The sequence below is a fragment of the Schistocerca serialis genome, chromosome 4, assembly GCF_023864345.2.
Source record: "Schistocerca serialis cubense isolate TAMUIC-IGC-003099 chromosome 4, iqSchSeri2.2, whole genome shotgun sequence".
In the NCBI taxonomy this organism is placed as follows: Eukaryota; Metazoa; Arthropoda; class Insecta; order Orthoptera; family Acrididae; genus Schistocerca; species Schistocerca serialis.
The window spans coordinates 112,987,827-113,013,447 of record NC_064641.1 but is presented as its reverse complement, the minus strand read 5'-3'; the positions used below and the strand labels follow the sequence as shown (position 1 = coordinate 113,013,447).

At 37.9% G+C, this 25,621-nt stretch overlaps 1 protein-coding gene across 1 annotated transcript in view; it reads left to right on the top strand.

Annotated features, from left to right (window-relative positions):
• LOC126474953 (purine nucleoside phosphorylase) overlaps positions 1-25,621 on the top strand; it is an 87,205-nt gene that overhangs the window by 34,993 nt on the left and 26,591 nt on the right. Inside the window, exons 3-4 of the mRNA XM_050102472.1 lie at positions 7,158-7,336; positions 25,033-25,208. Of these exons, the coding sequence (XP_049958429.1) occupies positions 7,158-7,336; positions 25,033-25,208 (355 nt within the window). The remainder of the gene's footprint in view (positions 1-7,157; positions 7,337-25,032; positions 25,209-25,621) is intronic.

Below are 25,621 nucleotides of genomic sequence, written 5' to 3'. Positions count from 1 at the left end.
GAAAATGTGTTCTTTTGTTTTCTTTCTTAGAGTCATTTTCAACTATGTTAGCAGTGGATGTAAAGCATGAGACAAGTTGTTTGTCCCATATAAATTCTTTCTTACTATATAAAACTTATAAGAAAATGAATACACAGCAATGTGCTGTTTTCTTTTCTTTCTCACCATCGGTTTCACAGGAAAGAGGAAAGTTGTATTTATGGCTTATGATTACAATACTACTAAATAATCTGAATTGTTCAAAACTTAGCTGCCCTACTCGTTTGCAGATTAAAACTATGAGAAATACCATCATTGAAGCTACTATTCTCACAGATCAAGCAGCTGGAGAAGTCTCTCTCATAAATCATACACCAACGATCCCAACAATTACCGATTCATTTTAAGTGACTTCAGTTACCAATCTAGGTCTTGTTTGCAATAACAATAAACAATGCTCTAGATCACAAAGAAGGATAAGAGGACAGGAGGATACAGGGGGGGGGGGGGGGGGGGGGATGTACCGGGGGGGGGGGGGGGGGAAGGTGATGGAAAGAGAGAGGGGGAGATTAGTTTATGAAGTATATGCAAGTCCCACGTATATTTAGCAATTGCAAAGCATTGCCAGGTTTGTTAGTTAGGAGTATAGACAACAACTGATTGTACTATGAAGTCCATCTATAGAGTAGGCGTTGCCTACCAATAAATGCAAACTCTAGGTTCAAACATCAACAATATCACCATACAAATGATGTTGAGTACAGACAGGCAAAATGAAAAGACTGTTGGATGTTTATCTTTTGGCCAAAACCTTCTTCAGAAAAGAAAAGAAAACGCACACTCATTCACACAAGCAGGCATGCCTCACACACACATGGCCACCTCTTCTGGCTGCTCTGGCTATAATCCAACTGTTGTACTGAATGAAAGGGGACCACTCTGAAGAGGGGCAGTAAAGTGGGTGGGATAGCCAGGTATGAGAGGGGGAGAGCAGAGTGCTGTCTGGTGGAGCATCCAGGGACTAGATGGAGGTTTGACAATGGGCTATTGGAGGAGGGAGAAGGGGGGGATATGGTTTTCCATTTTGAAGTACAAACTCCTCTCTCTTGGATGATATAAATTCTCTTTGTCTTTGATTTGTTGCATAGGACTTAAACCACTCTAATACAGTGACCCTAATTAAAAAAATTTCCAGTTCACAGTATTTCTAATTGATCACAATTTTTATGCTTGTGTGCAATAGATATATCATCAGCATCAAAATTATCTTTGAATTTGAGAAGCAGTATTTTATGTCATTTACAAAAAACAAACACAATATAAGTCACAAATTCACTCGGGTAGTCAGGAACCTTAAGATTATTTTCTTTGTAATAACAAAATGGCTGATAGGGTATTGGATACAATAGTGTTTCGAGGTTCTGAAAGTGAATGTGATCACTACCTTCTAGTAAGCCACATATGAATAAGACCAAGATGACATAAAAAGAAATAGCAGTATAGGAGACTGCCAATGAATAAAGACCTTGCTTTCCAAGTAAGCATTTCAGAGATCCCAGTATAGTTTGGTTATACTGAAAGTGGATTGATGATATAATGAAAATACCATCTGTAAAAGAGAGCTCAAAGGAAGAATGGGACACTCTCCAATACTTTCTAAGAGAAGCTGCCAATCAAAACCTTGAAAGAAAAACAAACTGGCATAAAAAGATTGATTGATTGATTGATTGATTTCTTTATTAATCCATGTAACAATTTACATTGTGTGGATTTCGTCAGCAAAATCATATACAATACAATATACCTACAATTATACACATAAAATTAGTATTTACACACATTTTTGAGGTATCTTAAATTAGTTTTATATCCTTGTGTAATTTGTAATTTTCTTATAGTACTGTACAATTTTTGATTACATATCATAATTATTTCCTCATGTATTACAATGCAGGCTACTTTAATTACACTACATGTTTTAATTCAGATAGTCTGTTACTGCGTAATAACTTTTATTTAATAAAAAAAATTTTAGTTTTGTTTTGAACTGTCCGATTGTGTCAATGTCTCTTATTTTTTGGGGTAATTTATTATATAATTTAACAACATTGTACAACAAGCTCTGCTGAGTTTTAACTTTATTTTTTCCTCTCTAGATGCAGATTGAATTGGTTTCTAGTTTCATAGCTGTGTACTAATGAATTTTTCATATTGCAGTCAATATTTTTTTTTACATACATAACACTTTGAAAAATGTATTCACAGGGGACAGTTAGGATTTCCAGCTTTTGGAAATGTTCAAGGCAGTGAGCCCTACTGCCACTCTTGGTTATTATACGAATTGCTCTTTTTTGTAATTTGAAAACTATTTGAATATTTTTACTGTTGACTCCCCAAAATATTATTCCATAGGTAATAACAGAATGGATATAAGAAAAATATACAGATCTGATACATGTAGTATCACAAACTGCAGTCAGAATTCTCAGAGCATAGCATGCTGTAGCGATTCTGTTACTAAGTATTTTAATATGTTCTTCCCACTTTAACTGACTGTCAATATGCATACCAAGAAATTTTGTGTAGTCTACACATTCTATAGTTTCATTGTTTAACTTAAAGTTGTTAAAGTGTGGTTTTTTGCAGACATAGAAGTTAACAGCATTTGTTTTTTTAAGATTTAGTGTTAGTTTATTATTGGATGCCCACTCACGTACACTGTTTAGTGTTTGTTCGGCTTTTTCTTTTAGTGCATCTGGTGATTTGTCACTGATTAGAACAGTTGAGTCATCTGCAAACAATATTGTTTGTCCATGCTTGATGCTCTGTGGGAAGTCGTTTACGTAAATGAGGAATAGTACTGGACCAAGGACACTACCCTGTGGGACACCTGTATTTACATAATTTGGGTCTGAAGTATACTTTACAATATAGTTTGAGCAACTTGAAATATGTGAGATTTCAGTTATCTGTCTTCTATTTTTTAGATATGACTGGAACCACTTTTTCACAAGTCCCCTAATTCCAAGTTCATCTAACTTATTTAACAATATGTTGTGGTCTACTGTATCAAACGCTTTAGTTAGATCAAGAAATATACCTGTTGTGTAGTTCCCTTTATCTAATGCTTCTAGAATGTGTTTTGTGAGGTGTGCTGTTGCTGATTCTGTGCTTTTCCCTGATCAAAATCCAAACTGGTCAACAGACAGTAAGTTGTATTTATTTAAATAATTGATTAGCCTATCTTTCATAATAGTTTCTAATATTTTTGCAAAGCATGATAGTAGAGAAATTGGCCTATAATTATGAAAGATAGGCTAATCAATTATTTAAATAAATACAACTTACTGTCTGTTGACCAGTTTGGATTTCGATCAGGGAAAAGCACAGAATCAGCAACAGCACACCTCACAAAACACATTCTAGAAAATTATATTGTGCAAAGTAATCTTCAAGCTGCTGCTTCTTGGATTGCAACTTCTCACATAATATCGAGTCTGAGCAGAAATACAGTAATTTTAACACCCTGAGACAATATTGGACTGAGAGAATGGAACTATGATGCCAAAAAGGCTGTAAAGGACAAACAAGAAGTATTTATGAAACATCTGTCAATAAGAAAACAGAAGGATACAACAGAATATCATAGGAAAAGAGAAATATGTAGAAAACACAGACAGAGTTGGGAAAAATTTGTGGCTCATATAGAACATGATAATTACAGATTCCAACCACAGACGTTCAAAATTATTAAAAAGCTTAACAGTGACACATAAGAGAATGTGAAAGTGTGTTCCATCCCTTTACCTAAATGGTTGCAGTACTTTCAGAATGTATGTTCTCAAACATCAGAGCCTAGCATATTTGTGTAGTAAATTCCATTATTTCAGATACAAACCTAAAAGTTCAGCTTATGCCTTAGAAAGATTATTATTATTATTATTAAAATCATTTAGTGTCAAGAGATGTGGCATCATTTCTTTGTAGGTGAAATCAGAGATTGCATTATCTGCATCTGTACTAGATTTGATCTAGATGTCAACTTCCAATCCATGTGTCTGGAGGAGTGGGAACAGGAAAGGAAGAACTGTGTGGTTGAACAGCTTACTTGATGGAGGGATACTTGATTGTCTTTCTATCCTTGCCCTTCATCCCTGCTATTTTAGCCATGCAGAAATAACAATCATGTAGGTGATTGATCGGTTTCCTCCACATGAATGGAATAGCAAAAGGCATTGTAACTTTATCTTTTTTCTTCACCCAACCATTAAGACAGGACAAACAGTTCACACAGACTTTGTGATGCCCATTTTCAGTCCTGGTTATCAAGCATGCACGCAAAATAAAGGTCATACAATTTTTCCACTATGGATGTCACATGTCATCTGCATGATTTAATAGAATACTTCCCACAGATGTAGCAAAAGTTATTTATGTGATTTAAACACTGCAAAGAATCAGACCTAACAGAAAAAGCCTCCAGGTATATAAAAACAATGGGAGTCATTGATACTGTAATGAATCCTCCTCTAGTCCAGAAGCTTTTGTAATAGCTTAGCAAGATGTGTGTTATACTATGACAGTGAAGCCTGGATGGCAAAAACAAAAGAAATGAAAAGACTAACAGCCTGTGAAATGAAATTTGAGATGAACAGTTAGATACACCATATGGAACACAAAATGAGTGGAGGTGTGTTGAAGGAACTTAAAATGGAACACATCACACATTGTATGCAGAACTACTAAACACAGCTGGAGAAAACATCTACAACAAATGAGCTCATAGAGGAACCCAAAACCCATGCTGTACTACCAGTCCAACAGTGTAAGATCGCTAGTTCAACCAATGAAAAGATAGCAGAAGAACTTCTCAATGACACTCCATTTTTAAATGTTTCTTTACAGAGGAAAACCGAGAAGAACTGCCCCAATTTAATTCTCATACCTCTGAAAAGATGAATGAAATAAGTATTAGTGTGAGAGGTGTTGAGAAAAAGCTGGAATCATTAAAATTGAACAAAGCTCCAGGGCCTGATGGAATCTCTGTCAGATTCTGTACTAATTCGCAGCTGATTTAGTTCCTCTTCTGACTGTAATCTATTGTAGATTCCTCAAACAAAAAACCATGCCCAGTTCTTGAAAAAAGCACAGGTCACACCCATCTACAAGAAGGGTAGCAGAAGTGATCCACAAAACTACCATCCAATGTCCTTGACATCAATTTGTTGTAGAATCTTAGAACATATTCTGAGCTGAAACAAAATGAAGTATCTTGAACAGGATGACCATACCAACCAGCATGGGTGTTGGAAACATCGATCACATGAAACCCAACTTGCACTTTACTCACATGACATTCTGAAAGCTTTGAATCAAGGCAATCAGATAGTTGCAATACTTCTTGATTTCCAAAAATCATTTGACTCAGTACCACACCTATGCTTATTGTCAAAACTATGATCAAGTGGGGTATCAAGTGAAATTTGTGACTGGATTGAGGATTCCTTGCTAGGGATCATGCAGCATGTTATCTTGGATGGAGAGTCATCATCAGATGTAGAAGTATTTTTGGGCATGCCTCAGGAAAGTATGTTGGGACCCTTGCTGTTCATGTTATATATTAATGACCTTGCAGACAATATTAATAATAAAATCAGGCTTTTTGCAGATGATGCAGTTATCTATAATGAAGTACCATTTCAAAGAAGCTGCATAAATATTCAGTCAGATCTTGATAAGCTTTCAAAGTGGTGCAGAGATTGGCAACTTTCTTTAAATGTTCAGAAATGTAAAATATTGCACTTTACAAAATGAAAAAACATAGTATCCTATGACCATAACATAAATGAGTCACTGTTGGAATCAGCCAGCTCATACAAATACCTAGGTGTAACATTTTGTAGGGATATGAAATGGAATGTTCCCAAAAGTTCTGTCATGGGTAAACCAGGTGGTAGACTTCAGTTTATTTGCAGAATACTGGGAAAGTGCAATCAATCTATGAAGAAGACTGCTTATAAATCACTTGTGTTACCGGTTCTGGAATATTGCTCATGTGTGTGTGACCCATACCAGACAGGACTAATGGGGGATATTGAATGTATACAGAGAAAGGCAGCACAAATGGTCACGGGTTTGTTCAAGCCATGAGAGAGTGTCACAGAGATACTGAAGGAGCTGGGCTGGAAAACTCTTAAAGATAAACATCAAGTATCCTGAGAAAGTCTATTCACAAAGTTTCAAGAACTGGTTTTCAATGATTACTCTAGGAATATACTATAGCCGCTACATATAACTCACACAGGGATCGTGAGGATAACATTAGAATAATTACTGCATGCAAAGAGGCATTCAAACAATAATTCTTTCCACACTCCATACATGAATGGAACAAGAAGAACTGGTACAATGGGACATACCTTGCACCATGCACCTCACAGTGGTTTGCAGACTAGATGTTGATGTAGATGTAAAACAGGCCAAGAAGCCTGACAATTGGAAGGAAGAAGAAGAAAACATTAATCAAGGAAAAAAAAGTTCCCAACACTGAGCCATGGGTTACCCTGTATTTCATATCAGTAGCGCTAAATCTGTGCATGCCATTCACCATTTTTAACAGTATAAATTGCTTTCTCTTACTTATACAAGATCAGGAACAATGCCTCTGAAGCCTGTGTTCCATAATTTTGCCGATGCCTTCTCGAGATCAAGGAACACCCTTGTAATATATTCCTTGTTCTTGATAGCAGTTATCTCAACAATAAACTCTATGTCAGCTACCACAGTCAATTTGTAGCTTTCGACTTGGGCTTTGTGTTATTTATAGATGTTCTTTCAAACAGATGGCTACAGAGGATAGGTACAGGACAGTGTTTATTCTTGTTCCACTAAATGAATCTTAAGAAGTTCTAGGAGGTCTTTTCATTTATATCATGCAGTAGACTCCTTAGCAGTCATTTTATTTAAAGAGATTATGAAAAGTGGTTTCTGAGAGATACTTTAAATGTTCTTTTCTATTTCAAGGAATTTCCAGGTACTTGCCTTATGCCTGCGGTGGCTTGTGAAAATAGTGATAGCATTTCAAGTGTTTGTTTTTCTTTAGATATTTGAAAATAAACAATTCCAATCTTACATGTGAATTATTTGAAATTTTGTTCATAAACTTTGTGTTTTAACAGGAGACCTGATAGAAAGTGTTACAGAGCGTCAGATATTTCCTTATGAAGACATACCTGGATTTCCTGTGTCAACTGTTGTTGGACATGCTGGGAAACTTGTGTTCGGTGTTTTGAATGGGGTACAGCTCATGTGCATGCAGGGACGTTTCCACCCATTTGAAGGATATCCAGTATGGAAGGTAAATATTTGTTGCTGTAAAGCATTATGCAAATTTATTATAAAAGGCTTGATGATTTAAGCCTGTTATATTGACTTCATTTTAAGTAATGATGCATGAGCATCTTGATTATGCTTACATTGGTTAAGAGCATACCCACAATCTGGGCTGTGAAAAATAGTTTCGAGATTTCACATGAAATGGTGTTGACTACATTTGCTTCTGGTCAGTATCCATAACATGTACCACTTTTCTTCAGACTGATACTGAGTTGATACATCTACCAGTGTGGCAGGGTTTGGTTTATGAAGATAATTTTTCCTAGGTAAGGATCTTGCATGATATGTGATCTGTTATTTTGTCCCTATCACTTACAATATCTTCAAACACTTAGGCCACAAGACCACCACAACAAATTAAAGTTTTGTCAGTGGATTCTAAGACAGTACTGGGGATACATATTTCAAAACTTACATTTTATTTATGGCTGAGGAGGGATTCACACAGAGTGACATAAAAAAAATTACCACAGTAACCATTTACAAGAGTAAACCCAAAAGTAAGTTCTCAAAAGTGATGGGTCACAAGGAAACTGGTTGCATGGCTGTTGGTCACACAATATTTTTTGTTCCTCCCTCCACACTCTACAGAAACCACCGCACATCCACTGGAGCTTTGTCTTGGCTTGGCAGCCAGTTGTAATGGAGCTCCCATTAGCCACTGCTACCAGTTGTGAAGTTTGTGCTGTTATTCAGTTTTTGAGTGTAAAAGATGCTAAACCAATCAACATTATGTACAGTTGACAAAAGTGTGTGGAGAGTCATGTATTGATACCAAAAATCTCTGCATGTGGTGTACGGAGTTTGCAAGTGGTCATTCTGAAATTAATGATGAGGAAAGGAACAGGAGACCACCAATTCCCAAAAAGATAATTAAAGGTTGAACAACTCATGCTTTGAGATCAGCAGATCACTCTTGATGAGCTCTGCAATGTTGATCCTGAGGTTTTTTCAAGCACAGTTCACTGGACTCTGAAGCATTTAAATTTTGGAAGGTGTGTGCAAGATGGGTCCTAAAAATGCTAACAGAAGACCACAAACAGCAACTAGTTGAAACTTCCTGCCAATTTCTTCAATGCTATGCACATAAACAGGTGACCTTTTGGATTCAGTAGTCATGGGCTTTCATTTGACACCTGAGACAAAACAACAGTCACATGAGCAGTGGCATTCTGATTCAGCCATGCTGCAAAAATTCAAATGAACACAATTTGCCAGTAACATTATGGCAACTGCGTTTTGGGATCAAAATCGAAAATTGTCGTTTGACTTCATAGTTCCTGGGACAACAATAAATGCTGACAGGTATTGTCAGACATTAAAAAGACTCAGATGGGTGATTCAGAACCTTAGAGGAGGAATGTTGAGCAAGGACACAATCTTCTTGATGACAGTGTTCACCCCCACAATGCCTGTCAAGCAGTGAATGCTCTACAAGAGTTTGCACGGGACATAATCATCTATCCAACCTGTAGTCTGGACTTAGCATCCAGTGACTACCACTTCTTTCCTAAGCTGAAAGAACACTTGGCTGGCAGGTGCTTGAGGTCAAAGATGAGGTCCGACACTTCTTCGATAGCAAGGTGGCAATTTTTTCAATTTTGAATTAAGTACCATAGACATCCTTCCACCCCATGCAATATGGATCTTGCCATTGGTAGAGAGGCTTGCTTGCCTCAGCGATACAGATTGCCATACCGTAGGTGCAACAACAACAGAGGTGTATTTGTTGAGAGACCAGACAAACATGTGGTTCATGAAGAGGGGTAGCAACCTTTTCAGTAGTTGCAAGGGCAACAGTCTGGATGATTGACTGATCTGCCTTTCTAACACTAACCAAAAAGACCTTGCTGTACTGGTACTGTGAACGGCTGAAAGCAAGGGGAAACTACAGCCATGATTTTTCCCGAGGGCATGCAGCTTTACTGTATGGTTAAATGATGATGGCGTCTTCTTGGGTAAAATATTCCGAAGGTAAAATAGTCCCCCATTTGGATCTCTGGGCAGGGAGTACTCAGGACGATGTCGTTATCAGGAGAAACAAAACTGGTGTTCTGCGGATCGGTGTGTGGAATGTCAGATCCCTTAATCGGGCAGGTAGGTTAGAAAATTTAAAAAGAGAAATGGATAGGTTAAAGTTAGCTATAGTGGGAATTAGTGAAGTTCGGTGGCAGGAGGAACAAGACTTCTGGTCAGGTGAATACAGGGTTATAAATACAACATCAACTAGGAGTAATGGTGGAGTATGTTTAATAATGAATAAAAAAATAGGAGTGTGGGTAAGCTACTACAAACAGCATAGTGAAAGCATTATTGTATCCAAGATAGACATGAAGCCCACACCTGCCACAATAGTACAAGTTTATATGCCAACTAGCTCTGCAGATGACTAAGAGATTGATGAAATATATGATGAGATAAAAGAAATTATTCAGATAGTGAAGGGAGATGAAAATTTAATAGTCATGAGTGACTGGAATTTGATAGTAGTAAAAGGAAGAGAAGGGAACATAATAGGTGAATATGGAATAGGGGTAAGAAATGAAAGAGGAAGCCGACTGGTAGAATTTTGCACAGAAAATAACTTAATCATAGCTAACACTTGTTTCATGAATCATGAAAGAAGGTTGTATACATGGAAGAGGCCTGGTGATACTGGAAGGTTTCAGATAGATTATATAATGGTAAGACAGAGATTTAGGAACCAGGTTTTAAATTGTAAGACATTTCTAGGGGCAGATGTGGACTCTGATCACAATCTATTGGTTATGAACTGCAGATTAAAACTGAAGAAACTGCAAGAAGGTGGGAATTTAAGGAGATGGGACATGGATAAACTGACAGAACCAGAGGTTGTAGAGAGTTTCAGGGAGGGCACAAGGGAACGATTGACAGGAATGGGGGAAAGAAATACAGTAGAAGAAGAAGCACAAAATTAGATCTGGTGTCATATGCTTTAAAACTGAGGGCCAGTCTTTCTCTTTCATGAAAATGCAGATTATATTCACGTATATTAGTGGTAATTAGTTAAAAGTAACCAAATGAATTTAAGGAGGCAGATGGCAAAACAAGAGGGAATTAAAATTATGCTAGCTTGCTTCGTCACAAGTGATATATATATGTTTTTATTTTTGTATTAATTTGCAGTGATTGCTTAATTACTACTTTACTTCTGAGGCCTATTCACTCTCAACCTTAGAAAATGGAGCAATGTCTTGAGGAAAAATAATTAACATAGCATTCATTCATTCATTCATTCACACATTGTATTTCATAAATCTCATGATCAAGAACAGTCCTAAGTGACAGGGAATCAGTCAGTTTCAGATATAGCCACTGCAGGCTACTTCAGTAGCACAATAACAACAAATTATGATTAGTACTAATCTCCTCACATTGATAACCATGGAAATTATTACTACAGTGGCCATTATGAAAATAGGTACCTCATTGTCATATAATCCTACAGTATTGCCAGTTAGTGGTAATTTCAAGAGTTAATAAAAATTCTGAAAAAATATTAGACACCTCTATTTTTAGTTTAGAAAATATTTGCCAAAAGATAATTCTTGCCAGCTCTATGAAAAAATAATAAATAAAAATAAAAATAACACCACAAGACATTTTGAAGAAACGTATTTTTTACTTCAGCCTGTGGAAAAAATGGAAACACTGACATATCTAGACTGAAGTTAATATATGGATATTCTCAAAGTTTGTTCATGATTTTGGTATGTATTTTATCAAGAAAACATAAACGTATTCTGAGACAAAAAATAAAATATGATAAGAGGTGTGAAACTATTCTGCTTGTGTAATGAAACAATTACATGTCATCACTGATGAATTTGTGTTCTGTTGGACCTTGTACAAACTTCCACCAATAAAGCTGATAAGACACTGTGTGTGCAAGAGTGCACAAGTACTTGTATGACACCACCATGATTTTAGTTCTGATGGCTCACCTTAATATGATTGAGAATATTCCATGACTACCAGTTTTTTTTATATGCAGCCCTTATTGACCCTTCATCAATGCACTCATAACCCAGATCACCAGTGCATGCTATACAAAAGTAATTGTTGGTACTTCCAAGTCAATATTTACACTGAAGTCAAGAAAAATATATTTTTTCATTTGGTTTTGTAAAACTTAAGTTTTATCAAAGTATACTACAAGACTACTGTCCTCAGCAAGCAGTAAGTGCTTTTTACACAAAACCTTATTCTTGCTGCTGTGAAGTCTCAGTATTCCATTAAATTTTTTTGACTACCATTATACTTTCTTTGAGCCACAATAATTAATTTCTTCATGGAGATAACTATGTATTTTTATAGCCATTGGGTACTCTGTCATAGTATCAAAGTACAGCTCCATACACAAACTTTTTGTCAAAATTATCAAATTCCATAATTTGTGGAATACATATTTTAACGCTTTTTGTGATAATATTTACTATATAAGAGACTTATTAGTGGTTTCTTCACTCACCTCTGCCTTTCTTGTGTTGTGACCTGATATTTGTGAGTGTTTCGTATCGAGCAACGTAACCTCTTACCTGTGTTTACATTCCGCGCTGACCAGTTGCAGCTGTAGCGGCGCATCGAAAGCTAAGTACTAATTAATTGTTTGTGTATAGTAGTTTATTTAGGAACTTTAGTAGTCTTCAACCAGTGTTTTTTGTGTTTTCTGGTGAAATAATTTCAGAAGAACCTTTTGGGAACTGTTTTCAGCTTCGTTACTGTGTCATTAGACGTTTGATTCTCTTTCTGTATTAGTCTTTTGTTATATTCACATTTGTTGTTTAGTAATACTGTTAATAATAGTAGTTACTTCCCTTGTCGAGTAAGTTTGTGATTATTGTAGTCAAGTTTTTAACATCTTCTTATTGTAGTAGCGGAACTTAGAAAAAGTAAAATTTTACCATGAGTGAGAAGTGTGGGCTTTGCCATAGGTTCGTGAGTAGTGGATTGCAGTGTGAGACTTGTTCGAAGTATTTTCACTGGGGGGAATGCAGTGGGGAAGCCAGTGGGCATTCTGGTGAGGTCCTCTCCTGGAACTGCAGTTTATGTAGCAAGAGTAAGTTGATAGAGGAGCAGGAGCGTAAGATCTGTGCCCTTCAGGTGCAGTTGAAAAACGCACAAGAGGAGCTAGATAGGATGAGGAGGGAGAAGGGGGTTGGGGAATGGGAGCCGGCTGTTGGCAAGAGATCTGCTAGGAGCAGAAGATTTTCAGATAGTTTTACTATTGGTGTTTACAATAGATATGACCAACTGTCAGAGTCTAGTGGAGAGGGATCTCTAGTAGCTGTAGATGTAGGAAGTATGCAGCAGACCTCAGTAGTTATGGTGGCTAGAACAGTTGCAAAGTCGAAGAGGAAGAAGAAGGTTCTGCTGTTAGGTAGTTCTCATGGCAGAGGTGTAGGCCAGCAGTTGCAGGAAGTGCTGGGGAGTGCGTACCAGGTCACCAGCATTGTGAAGCCTAATGCAGGATTGGCTCAGGTGACTGTTAACATAGGGGGGTTATGTAGGGATTTTACTAAAGAGGATCAGGTAGTGATTGTGGGTGGGGCTGGTAATAGTATTGATAGGGATGGGGAGTATGACGTAGATGGTGACCTGGAAAAGATAGCCACTCAGACTGGCAACACAAATGTGCATTTCGTGGAACTGTTTCAGCGTCACGATCAGCCTCATCTTAATACAGCCATCAGGCGTAATAACATGAGACTTGGGGGTGCGCTGATGACAGAAAGCATGGGTCACATTTCAGTGGTGTCGGTGGAGTCTATCAGCAGGACGGGTTTCACTAGACATGGCCTGCACCTCAACAGGTATGGGAAGGGGAGGTTGGCAAAGCTTATAGGTGACAGCATAGGTGGGGTTGGTGGGATCACTCATGGGAAAATTCCTGCTGTAGTGGGTGTTAGAGCTGCACCTCTTTTAGATTGGAGTCAGCTGATAGGTATTCCTGCTTAAGGGAAGTCTCTCTAACAAAGGAATCACTTTTGACAAAGCTTAGGTATCCGAGTAATGAGGGAATTAGTATATTTCATCAAAATATACAAGGTATTAAAGATAAAGTTAGTGAACTGCTTATAGATGTTGACTCTGAAATTATTGGTATATCTGAACACTTCTTAAATAAGGAGATAATTCAGAGGCTTCCTTTACCAGGATACAGGTTGGCTGGCAGCTTTTTGAGGAGCTCTTTGCTGTGTGGGGGAGTAGCCATGTATGTGAAAAATGGCATCCCATTTGAGTCCATTGATGTTTCAAAGTACTGCACTGAAAATGTGTTTGAATGTTGTGCAGGTGTGGTTAAATTTAATGGAGCTAAACTTGTAACTGTTGTTATTTATAGATCACCAGACTCCAATTTCACAACATTTTTGCTAAAGCTAGAGGAGGTTATTGGTTCACTTTATAGGAAATACAAAAAGTTAGTTATATGTGGTGACTTCAATATTAATTGTATAAGTGATTGTGCAAGGAAGAGGATGCTGGTAGGCCTCCTTAATTCATATAATCTTATGCAAACCATATTCTTTCCAATGAGAGTGCAAGGGAACAGTAGAACAACCATAGACAACATTTTTGTTCATTCCTCATTACTAGAAGGGCATTCTGTTAGCAAAAAGGTGAATGGCCTTTCAGATCATGATGCACAAATTTTAACTCTAAAAGATTTTTTTGCTGCAACACATGTTAAATATAGTCATCAGCTGTTTAGGAAAGCTAATCCAGTTGCTGTAGAGACCTTTGTAAACCTTATCAAGGAACAAGAATGGCAAGATGTTTATAGCGCTGACACAGTAGACGATAAATATAATGCTTTTCTCAAGACTTTTCTCATGCTCTTTGAAAGTTGCTTTCCGTTAGATCGTTCAAAACAGGGTACTAGCACAAACAGGCAGCATGGGTGGCTGACTAGAGGGATAAGAATATCTTGTAGAACAAAGTAGCAATTATATCAAAACGTTAGAAACAGTCAAAATCTAAATGCAGCAGCCCATTACAAACAGTATTGTAAGGTGCTTCAAAATGTTATTAGGAAGGCAAAAAGTATGTGGTATGCAGATAGAATAGCTAAGTCTCAGGATAAAATTAAAACCATATGGTCAGTCATAAACGAAGTGGCTGGTCTGCAGAGACAGGTCGAGGATATAGAATCAGTGCGTAGTGGGAATGTCCGTGTTACTGATAAGTCGCATATATGTACAGTATTTAATAATCACTTTCTGAATATAGCAGGTGAACGAAATAGAAACCTAGTACCAACAGGGAATCATATAGCACTCCTAGAAAAAAGTGTTCCAAGACTGTTGCCTGAAATGCTCCTCCATGATACTGACAAGAGGGAGGTTGAGTTAATAATTAAATCACTTAGCCATATCTGTAACTTTTCCTTTAGGAGTGGTCGGTTTCCTGACCGATTAAAGTACTCGGTAGTGAAGCCACTTTATAAAACGGGAGACACTGATGATGTTGACAATTTTAGACCTATTTCTATGCCATCGGTGTTTGCTAAAGTTATCGAGAAGGTTTAATGGAGCATTTAAATACACATAATTTGCTGTCAAATGTTCAGTTTGGTTTTAGAAGTGGTTTAACAACTGAAAATGCTATATTCTCTTTTCTCTGTGAGGTTTTGGATGGATTAAATAAAAGGTTGTGAACGCTAGGTGTTTTCTTTGATTTAGCGAAGGCTTTTGACTGTGTTGACCACAAAATATTACTGTAGAAGCTGGACCATTATGGAGTAAGGGGAGTAGCTTACAATTGGTTCGCCTCTTACTTTAAGAACAGAAAGCAGAAGATAATTCACAATATTGAGAGTGGTAATGATTTTCAGTCCCAATGGGGCACTGTTAAGTGGGGCGTTCCCCAAGGGTCGGTGCTGGGGCCACTGCTGTTTCTTATTTATATAAATGATATGCCTTCTAGTGTTACAGGTGATTCAAAAATATTTCTGTTTGCTGATGACACCAGCTTGGTAGTGAAGGATCTTGTGTGTAATATTGAAACAGTATCAAATAATGTAGTTCATAAAATAAGTTCGTGGCTTGTGGAAAATAATTTGATGCTAAATCATAGTAAGACTCAGTTTTTACAGTTTCTAACTCACAATTCAACAAGAACCGATATTTTGATCAGACAGAATGGGCATATTATAAGCGAGACAGAACAGTTCAAGTTCCTAGGCGTTCAGATAGATAGTAAGCTGTTGTGGAAAGACCATGTTCAGGATCTTGTTCAGAAACTAAATGCTGCTTTATGTACCATTAGAACAGTATCTGAAATAAGTGACACTTCAACACGAAAAGTAGTCTACTTCGCATATTTTCATATGCTTATGTCGTATGGTATTATTTTTTGGGGTAATTCTTCTGATTCAAAAAGGGTATGTTTGGCTCAAAAACGGGCTGTTCGAGGTATATGTGGTGTAAGTTCGAGAACCTCTTGTCGACCCCTATTCAATAGTCTGGGAATTCTGACATTGCTCTCACAGTATATATTTTCTTTAATGTCGTTTGTTGTTAGCAATATTAGACTATTCCCAAGAGTTAGCAGCTTTCACTCAGTTAATACTAGGCAGAAATCCAATCGGCATGTGAATTGCACTTCCTTGACTCTTGTGCAGAAAGGAGTGCAGTATTCTGCTGCATCCATTTTCAGTAAGCTACCACAAGAACTCAAAAATCTTAGCAGTAGCCCAAACTCTTTTAAGCCTAAACTGAAGAGTTTCCTCATGGCTCACTCCTTCTATTCTGTCGAGGAGCTACTGGAAGAGCTAAAAAATTAAGCAAATTCCAGTGTTACATTGTTGATTTTCTTTATTTAAACTTACGACTTGTCACCTGAATATGTTTTTTTATATTTCATTTTATCTGTTTCTGATATCGTGTTATAATTTCATGTATTGACTCGTTCCATGACCATAGAGACTTCTCCTTAATTTGGTCCCACGGAACAATAAACAAATAAATGAATAAAAAATAAATAAATATGTTTACATTTACATTATTTTTCAGTGGAGAAATAAGTGGTTGCAAAGTACAGCCAACCATTTGTCTCTGTGTTATTTCCCCACTGAAACTTGTATATGGTTGCTGAAAAACAATGATGTTAAAAACTGTAACATTTATATCCCTTTCTCAGAGAATCTTGCCTCACTGAGTTACCCATTTGGCCATTATATGTCACTGTTCTACGGAATATATTGTAAAATACCTCTTCATTACAGCAATTGATCATTAGCACAATTGTCAACAAAAATTACACACTATAAAGGCAATCATTTACAGTTGTTGTTGTTGTGGTCTTCAGTCCTGAGACTGGTTTGATGCAGCTCTCCATGCTACTCCATCCTGTGCAAGCTTCTTCAACTCCCAGTACCTACTGCAACCTACATCCTTCTGAATCTGTTTAGTGTATTCATCTCTTGGTCCCCCCCTACAATTTTTACCCTCCACGCTGCCCTCCAATACTAAATTGGTGATCCCTTGATGCCTCAGAACATGTCCTACCAACCGATCCCTTCTTCTCGTCAAGTTGTGACACAAACTTCTCTTCTCCCCAATCCTTTTCAATACCTCCTCATTAGTTATATGATTTATCCATCTAATCTTCAGCATTCTTCTGTAGCACCACATTTCAAAAGCTTCTATTCTCTTCTTGTCCAAACTAGTTATCGTCCATGTTTCAGTTCCATACATGGCTACACTCCATACAAATACTTTCAGAAACGACTCCCTGACACTTAAATCTATACTCGATGTTAGCAAATTTCTCTTCTTCAGAAACGCTTTCCTTGCCATTGCCACTCTACAGTTTCCATCCTCTCTACTTCGACCATTATCAGTTATTTTGCTCCCCAGATAGCAAAACTCCTTTACTACTTTAAGTGTCTTATTTCCTAATCTAATTCCCTCAGCATCACCCTAATTAATTCGACTACATTCCATTATCCTCGTTTTGCTTTTGTTGATGTTCATCTTATACCCTCCTTTCATGACACTGTCCATTCCATTCAACTGCTCTTCCAAGTCCTTTGCTGTCTCTGACAGAATTACAATGTCATCGGTGAACCTCAAAGTTTTTATTTCTTCTCCATGGATTTTAATACCTACTCCAAATTTTTCTTTTGTTTCCTTCACTGCTTGCTCAATATACAGATTGAATAACATCGGGGAGAGGCTACAACCCTGTCTCACTCCCTTCCCAACCATTGCTTCCCTTTCATGCCCTTCGACTCTTATAATTGCCATCTGGTTTCTGTACAAATTGTAAATAGCCTTTCGCTCCCTGTATTTTACCCCTGCCACATTCAGAATTTGAAAGAGAGTATTCCAGTCAACATTGTCAAAAGCTTTCTCTAAGTCTACAAATGTCAGAAATTTAGGTTTGCCTTTCCTTAATCTAGCTTCTAAGATAAGTCGTAGGGTCAGTATTGCCTCACGTGTTCCAATCTTTCTACAGAATCTAAACTGATGTTTCCCGAGGTCAGCTTCTACCAGTTTTTCCATTCGTCTGTAAAGAATTCACGTTAGTATTTTGCATGCGTGACTTATTAAATTGATTGTTCGGTAATTTTCACATCTGTCAGCACCTGCTTTCTTTGGGATTGTAATTATTATATTCTTCTTGAAGTCTGAGGGTATTTCGCCTGTCTCATACATCTTGCTCACCAGATGGTAGAGTTTTGTCAGGACTGGCTCTCCCAAGGCCGTTAGTAGTTCTAATGGAATGTTGTGTACTCCTGGGACCTTGTTTCCACTCAGGCTCTGTCAAACTCTTCACGCAGTATCGTATCTCCCATTTCATCTTCATCTACATCCTCTTCCATTTCCACAATATTGTCCTCTAGTACATTGCCCTTGTATAGACCCTCTATACACTCCTTCCACCTTTCTGCTTTCCCTTCTTTGCTTAGAACTGGGTTTCCATCTGAGCTCTTGATATTCATACAAGTGGTTCTCTTTTCTCGAAAGATCTCTTTAATTTTCCTACAGGCAGTATCTATCTTACCCCTAGTAAGATAAGTCTCTACATCCTTACATTTATCCTCTAGCCATCCCTGCTTAGCCATTTTGCACTTCCCGTCGATCTCATTTTTGAGACGTTTGTATTCCTTTTTGCCTGCTTCTTTTACTGCATTTTTATATTTTCTCCTTTCATCATTTAAATTCAATATTTCTTCTGTTACCCAAGGATTTCTACTACCCCTCGTCTTTTTACCTACTAGATCCTCTGCTGCCTTCACTACTTCATCTCTCAAAGCTACCCATTCTTCTTCTACTGTATTTCTTTCCCCCATTCCTGTCAATTGTTCCCTTATGCTCTCCCTGAAACTCTGTACAACCTCTGGTTCTTTTAGTTTATCCAGGTCCCATCTCCTTAAATTCCCACTTTTTTGCAGTTTCTTCAGTTTTAATCTACAGTTCATAACCAATAGATTGTGGTCAGAGTCCACATCTGCCTCTGGAAATGTCTTACAGTTTAAAACCTGGTTCCTAAATCTCTGTCTTACCATTATATAATCTATCTGAAACCTGTCAGTATCTCCAGGCTTCTTTAATGTATACAACCTTCTTTTATGATTCTTGAACCAAGTGTTAGCTATGATTAAGTTATGCCCTGTGCAAAATTTTATCAGGCGGCTTCCTCTTTCATTTCTTCCCCCCAATCCATATTCACCTACTATGTTTCCTTCTCTCCCTTTTCCTACTACCGAATTCCAGTCACCCATGACTATTAAATTTTTGTCTCCCTTCACTATCTGAATAATTTCTTTTATTTCATCATACATTTCTTCAATTTCTTCGTCATCTGCAGAGCTAGTTCGCATATAAACTTGTACTACTGTAGTAGGCGAGGCATGGGCTTTGTGTCTGTCTTGGCCACAATAATACATTCGCTATACTGTTTGTAGTAACTTACCTGCACTCCTATTTTTTTTATTCATTATTAAACCTACTCCTGCATTACCCCTATTTGATTTTGTATTTATAACCCTGTATTCGCCTGACCAAAAGTCTTGTTCCTCCTGCCAGCGAACTTCACTAATTCCTACTATATCTAACTTTAACCTATCCATTTCCCTTTTTAAATTTTCTAACCTACCTGCTCGATTAAGGGATCTGACATTCTACACTCCGATCCGTAGAACGCCAGTTTTCTTTCTCCAGATAACGACGTGCTCCTGAGTAGTCCCTGCCCAGAGATCCAAATGGGGGACTATTTTACCTCCAGAATATTTTACCCAAGAGGATGCCATCATCATTTAATCATACAGTAAAACTACGTGGCCTCGGGAAAAATTATGGCTGTAGTTTCCCCTTGCTTTCAGCCGTTCGCAGTACCAGCACAGCAAGGCCATTTTGATTAGTGTTACAAGGCCAGATCAGTCAATCATCCAGACTGTTGCCCCTGCAACTACTGAAAAGGCTGCTGCCCCTCTTCAGGAACCACACATTTGTCTGGCGTCTCAACAGATACCCCTCCATTGTGGTTGCACCTACGGTACGGTTATCTGTATCGCTGAGGCACGCAAGCCTCCCCACCAACGGCAAGGTCCATGGTTCTTGGAGGGGATTGTTTACAGTATGAAAACAGTTTTCTAACAAATAATTTTTAGGGCATCCCTGAAGGCATGTATTTCAGTTTTGTCGTTGACCTCTTGCAGTATTTCATTGTATGGTTTAATGCCAATATACAGCACACTACTTTGGGTTTTTGTTTAGCTTTTTCTATTGAGATGTAAGTCATGGCAGGATCTGATTCCATGTTCATGTAGATAACTATTTGTTGGCTGCTCATCAATGTCTTTTTCAATGTGGATCACTGTTTGCAGAATGTACTCACATGGAACAGTCAGAATATTCGTACATTTAAACAACTCAGTGGAGTGAATTCTCTTGCTATTTTTGTCATAATTCAAACAGCTCTTTTTAGTACCTATGTAATACAGTTTATTTGGAAATACCACAAGGTTTTGTTGTCATTTTGTGAACTTACATAAAATTTATGTCATTTCTGCCTTTTTGCTGTTGTGTAGGCCAGTCAAAAAGAAATCTGCAGTGTATTCAGTGTGAAAATTTTAGATTGCTTTTGATTACCATTTCACCCTTTAGGAACACGGAACAAAGCAGCACTGCCCTTAAGCCTTTGCTCCTGCACTTTGCTCATTACCAAACACACATCAGTGTACCATTCTACAGAGGAGTGAAACCACATGTGAACACATGATATTGCATGGAAACATAGGAATATGCATCTGACAATGACCTAATGCACTGTTAACAGTGTACATGTGACAACAAAGCTATGAGGTGGGCAAATCACAGCGCTTAGCACCAGCAGACTGCAGGAGCTGTGTGGGACCTTGAGACGTCCAGTTTTGTGAAGGCTACCCCAGATTACTTTACAAATTGCTGTGTCCCAGAATAGTATCCCAGACAGATGCTAAAAACTTGTTAAGGTTCTTTACAGAAGAAGCATAGGGTCTGACAAGGATATTGTGGAGGCGGGGAGGGCAACGAAAAGCTTTCCATTACCCTCCCAAGCTCCGCAATATTCTTCTCAGACATTATGCTTCTTCTGTATTCGTCTCCTCACGCTGTGGCTAATACCCCTGTGACTGCTCCAATGCAAGACTTACCCTATGCACCCTGCTACCACCACCCATACTGTCCCTGTAAATGGCAAAACAGATACTATCAAAGGGAGAGCCACCTGCGGAATGACATATCATATAGCAGTTGTTATGTAAACACTGTTCTGCCTTTTGCTTTGGCATGACTACCATCCAGTAATCAATCAGGAAGAATGGGCGTAGGCGGAGGATGCATACTGGCAGCACACATATCCTGTTGTAAGGCATGCTCTACAAGATGACAATTGTGACCTCAGTGCCTGTTTCACAACACGACATCTTGATTTTTCCAGAGACACCAGTTTCTCAGAACTCCGCAGGTGAGAACAAGCACTACAACATGTCCTTGGTTCTCACCACTCACCTGCCCTTAATTTACGTTAATTTCTTCCATCTCAGCATTTCTTCACAGTAACTACTCCTTTCTTCACTCAATTTTAGTTTCCTACATCTTTCATTTTCTTGTCTGTCTATTTTTTTTCTGTCCTACTCCCATCTCTGTTACATACAATGCACTTAGCTTCCTACTCTTATTAACTCATACATAATGCTTTAGCAGTAATATCTATCTTGTATATTACCTTGTCTACCATCTTCAAGCTCTGAGCTAATCTCATCCAATGCAGTTCCCAACAATCAATCTTTCCTTCGCATCCCATCCAGTAAGTCCCCCCTGACCTGGGGTTCTGGGTAACTTTTCTGAACTGTATCTCTTTCCCTAAACCTCTCTAGTCCTTTTCCTTCACCCCTCTTTCTTTCTCTTGAATACTTCTGCCTGAAGAAGGAGCCACTGGCTCTGAAAGCTTGACTAATTATAACCTTCTTTTATGTGTGTGTTCTGTCACTGCTTGGTGAATAGATTTTTTGTATATCTAATTACATTATATTGTCAAAACTTGATTGTTTTCATTGTTGTAAGTCATTAACAGGTTGCCAGAAACTTATGTCATCAGATATTTACATTAATGTTCAAATTAAACAGGTTTATACTTTTTAGTACATACACAGCTGATAATTTTATCTGTAAAGTTACATATGGACATCTACATCTATATACATACTCCACAAGCCACCATACGATGCATGTACCTTGTACCACTACTATTCATTTCCTTTCCTGTTTCATTTTCAAATGGAGTGAGGGAAAAACAACTGTCTATGTGCCTGCATATCTTATCTTTGCTTCCATTATGTGAGATGTACCATTGATGACAATAGCATTGCTCTGCAGTGAGCAGTGGCAGTTCTCTAAACTTTCTCAATAGTTTTTTGCAAAAAGAACATCCTCCCCCCCTCCCCCTAGGAATCACATTTGAGATCACAGAGCATCTCCTTAACACGTGAATTTTGATCAGATCTACCAGTTACAAATCTGGCAGTATGCCTCTGAATTGCTTCAGTGTCTTCCTTTAATCTGACCTGGTGAGTATCCCAGACAATATGTAGTACACAAGAATGAGTGGCACAAGTTTTTCTATGTGGCCTCCTTTATAGATGAGCTACACTTACCTAGAGTCAACCATTTTCCTGCCCTACTACCAAGGGTGCTCATATGATAAATGATAATCTGTGTGTGCATGTGTGTGGGGGGGGAGGGGGGGGGGGGAGCCAAGGGACGGGGGTTCTTGGGGATATGGTTTTAATATTTTGGCTTTTAAGTAGCCATTAGAAAGTTCTATATCTGACCCTTTTAAAAACCTGCATAATACCAACTTTTAAATCATTTTCTTGAAAGCAGAACACCTGACTGCACTAATTATTTCCTTTCCCTGACAGTTGGTTGTGGTGGTGGGGGGGGGGGGGGGGAGGGGAGATTTGTGGCCCACCCTTTCCTCTGGGTATGGGTGCCCTTGCCTACTACTGACCTTATGTGTTCATTCCATTTCATAGACCTGGTCACAATTTATTGTTAGCATATTTTAGAGAATTAATCTATGTTAAGAGAGTCATAGCTCCAACTATGACTCAAGAGTCGGGAAGGGCTGGTTAGGTCACCCATCATAACTCCAAGTGTGTTAATACTGGCCTGGGTAAGTAACCATTCCATAGGATCAGCAGACAAAGACAATATACTTAAGTCATGGTGATATTGTAGCAGTTCGCCTACTTTGTTTCTTCCTTTGTTGTCCTCAGTGTCAATGTACTGGGTGAAAAAAATAGGGGGTGGACATCGCAATACTGTCTACTATAATGATGAAGACAACAGATGTACAGTTGTGTTTCACATTCTTTTACTTTCACTTTTCACAACCCCCCCCCCCCCCCCCTCAATAATACACAGTTGCATATTGTTTAAACTTTCCAAAAGCCTCATTAATAGTTTGCAGACAAACCTCCACATACAGCTACAATAGTTTACTATTGAACATCTACGAGAAGTGAAAATGTAACCACAAAGTTCACTGTTCTTCAAGAATAGAAAGGTACATATGGAGCAGACACTGTCATTGCTTTAACACACGGGCTATTGGTGTAACTCTTATTTCACTGTTAAGTTGATGCACTGTTGTCATTCTAAACAAACACCAGTTCCTCATCTGATACTCAACTGTGGACTGACTGTCTCATGACCAAAATGCAGGCCTTCATATATCCTTGCAGTAATAGGGGCTGAAACTACACATGGTTTGAAGTTAAATTTACAGAAATTAAGTAAAACTTAACACATTAAATTAACTTAATACATCAAAAAATTCTGTCTTTTTAACAGTTTCTTCTGCTACAAGAATTAGCCTGAATTATTTGTTTAAATCTTGAAATCAACAAATATAGTTATGCAAACAATACTTTTTACAAAACTGTTAATTACTTTGGAATTAGTTAAGGGCTGGCTTTGCTAACATGTTTTCGAATAGAGCCAAATAGATACTTTAAGATTACTAGTATTTTGTCTACCAAGTTATAATTAGTACAGAATTTATATTTGTTTACAAGTCAACAACATAATTTAAGTTGCAAAAGATACTAACCAGTAATAGTCCAAATAAATTAGAAAATCAAATACATACATATAACTTAGCACAAAATTAGATCTGGTGTTATATTCTTTAAAACTAAGGGCCAATCTTTCTCTTTTATGAAAATACAAATTATGGTCACATATGTTAATGGTAATTAGTTAAAAGTGAAAAAATGAATTTTAAGGAGGCAGCTGGCAAAGCAAGAAGGTAAGTAAAAAATATCCCAGCTTTCTTCATCACAATATCTGCCACTGGACTGAAGAACCACACGTGGATACTCAAGCCATATGCTTGCCCAGAATCCTACATTCCTAGGTAACCAGGGGACAGATCAGGTGGTGTTTCACTTACAACCATGCCTGGTGCACTGTGCTGAAGTGCTGAGACATCCAGGAATGACCAGACTATCCAAGCCCAAACCCTGTCATCTCTGACACTAACTACTATCTCAATCCTATCCTGATACCCCTGAAGCCAAGGACTGACATGTGAGCTTCGGAGATGGGTGAAACACCATTGAGGCCTCCAGGCCCCTGTTTCCCTATCCCTCCTCCCTCCATCCACTTTTGCCCATTAAAGTGTAACTTGTCTCATTCCAAATTCCTAAAGGTTTTCATACATGATGGAATTTAGGCAATACAATGTGTGATTGAATGAATGTATAGTACATATTGTCATATCTACTAAAATTGGATGAAATGAGACATTGTTTACAGAATCTTGGTGTTCTGAATATCAAAGTGTTGTGGTAATATATTTTTGTCCACTGGTGCAAAAATTCATTTAGAAAAGAAAAGGACTAGTTCATATAAAAGAAAGGCTTTTGGATTTCCAGTGATGTATAGTTTGAGATATTTTTTCAATGTAGAGGGTTAAAATTTTGGCATTCTCATGCAGTAAGTCTTCTCACAATTTTGGAACCCTTTGTTGATTGTGTTTACAGAAAATGTCATACCACAGAACTAAATTTCAGTGAATGTGTGCAATGGAGGGTGGTCTGAGGTCAGTTAGTAAAGTGGGTGCTTTTCTGTTATTTTAAAGTGTGCTATGCCAGTGAGGGTCATGAAGTTGTGTGGCATTACTCATCTGATTGTTACAAATGCAGCTGGTGGGATAAGTGAGCATCTGGATGTTGGTGACCTTATGATCATTAAGGACCACATCAACTTGCTTGGATTTTCTGGAAAAAATCCTCTCATTGGGCCGAATGATGAAAGGTAAGATAATGTTTTGTTTTCCATATACTCTTCATAGTATTTGATGATTTCTCTCTTTAAGAATGTCTTTTTGTGCACTTTCTTGCTGTCTGAAACCTTAATTTATATTAATAAATGTTTATAAAGCTTTTAGTCACTATAGAGAGGAATTTGCAGTCCGTCTATAAACATGTTCTTGTGTTGCTTAGTTATTGATTTCTGTCACATTATACACATCCCTCCAGTCAGCTTCCTGTAAGGCCATCATGAAACTTTTCCTTTGTATGTTCATTTGTCTCAGTTTTCCAAGACACCATTTCACTGTGAGCAGGCAAGTTATCAAGTGTGGATTGCTGCATCCTGGCCAGAGAGGCCATTTGTGGCAATGATTAGGGAATGACCTACAAATATATTGTCTGATGCATAAGTGAATT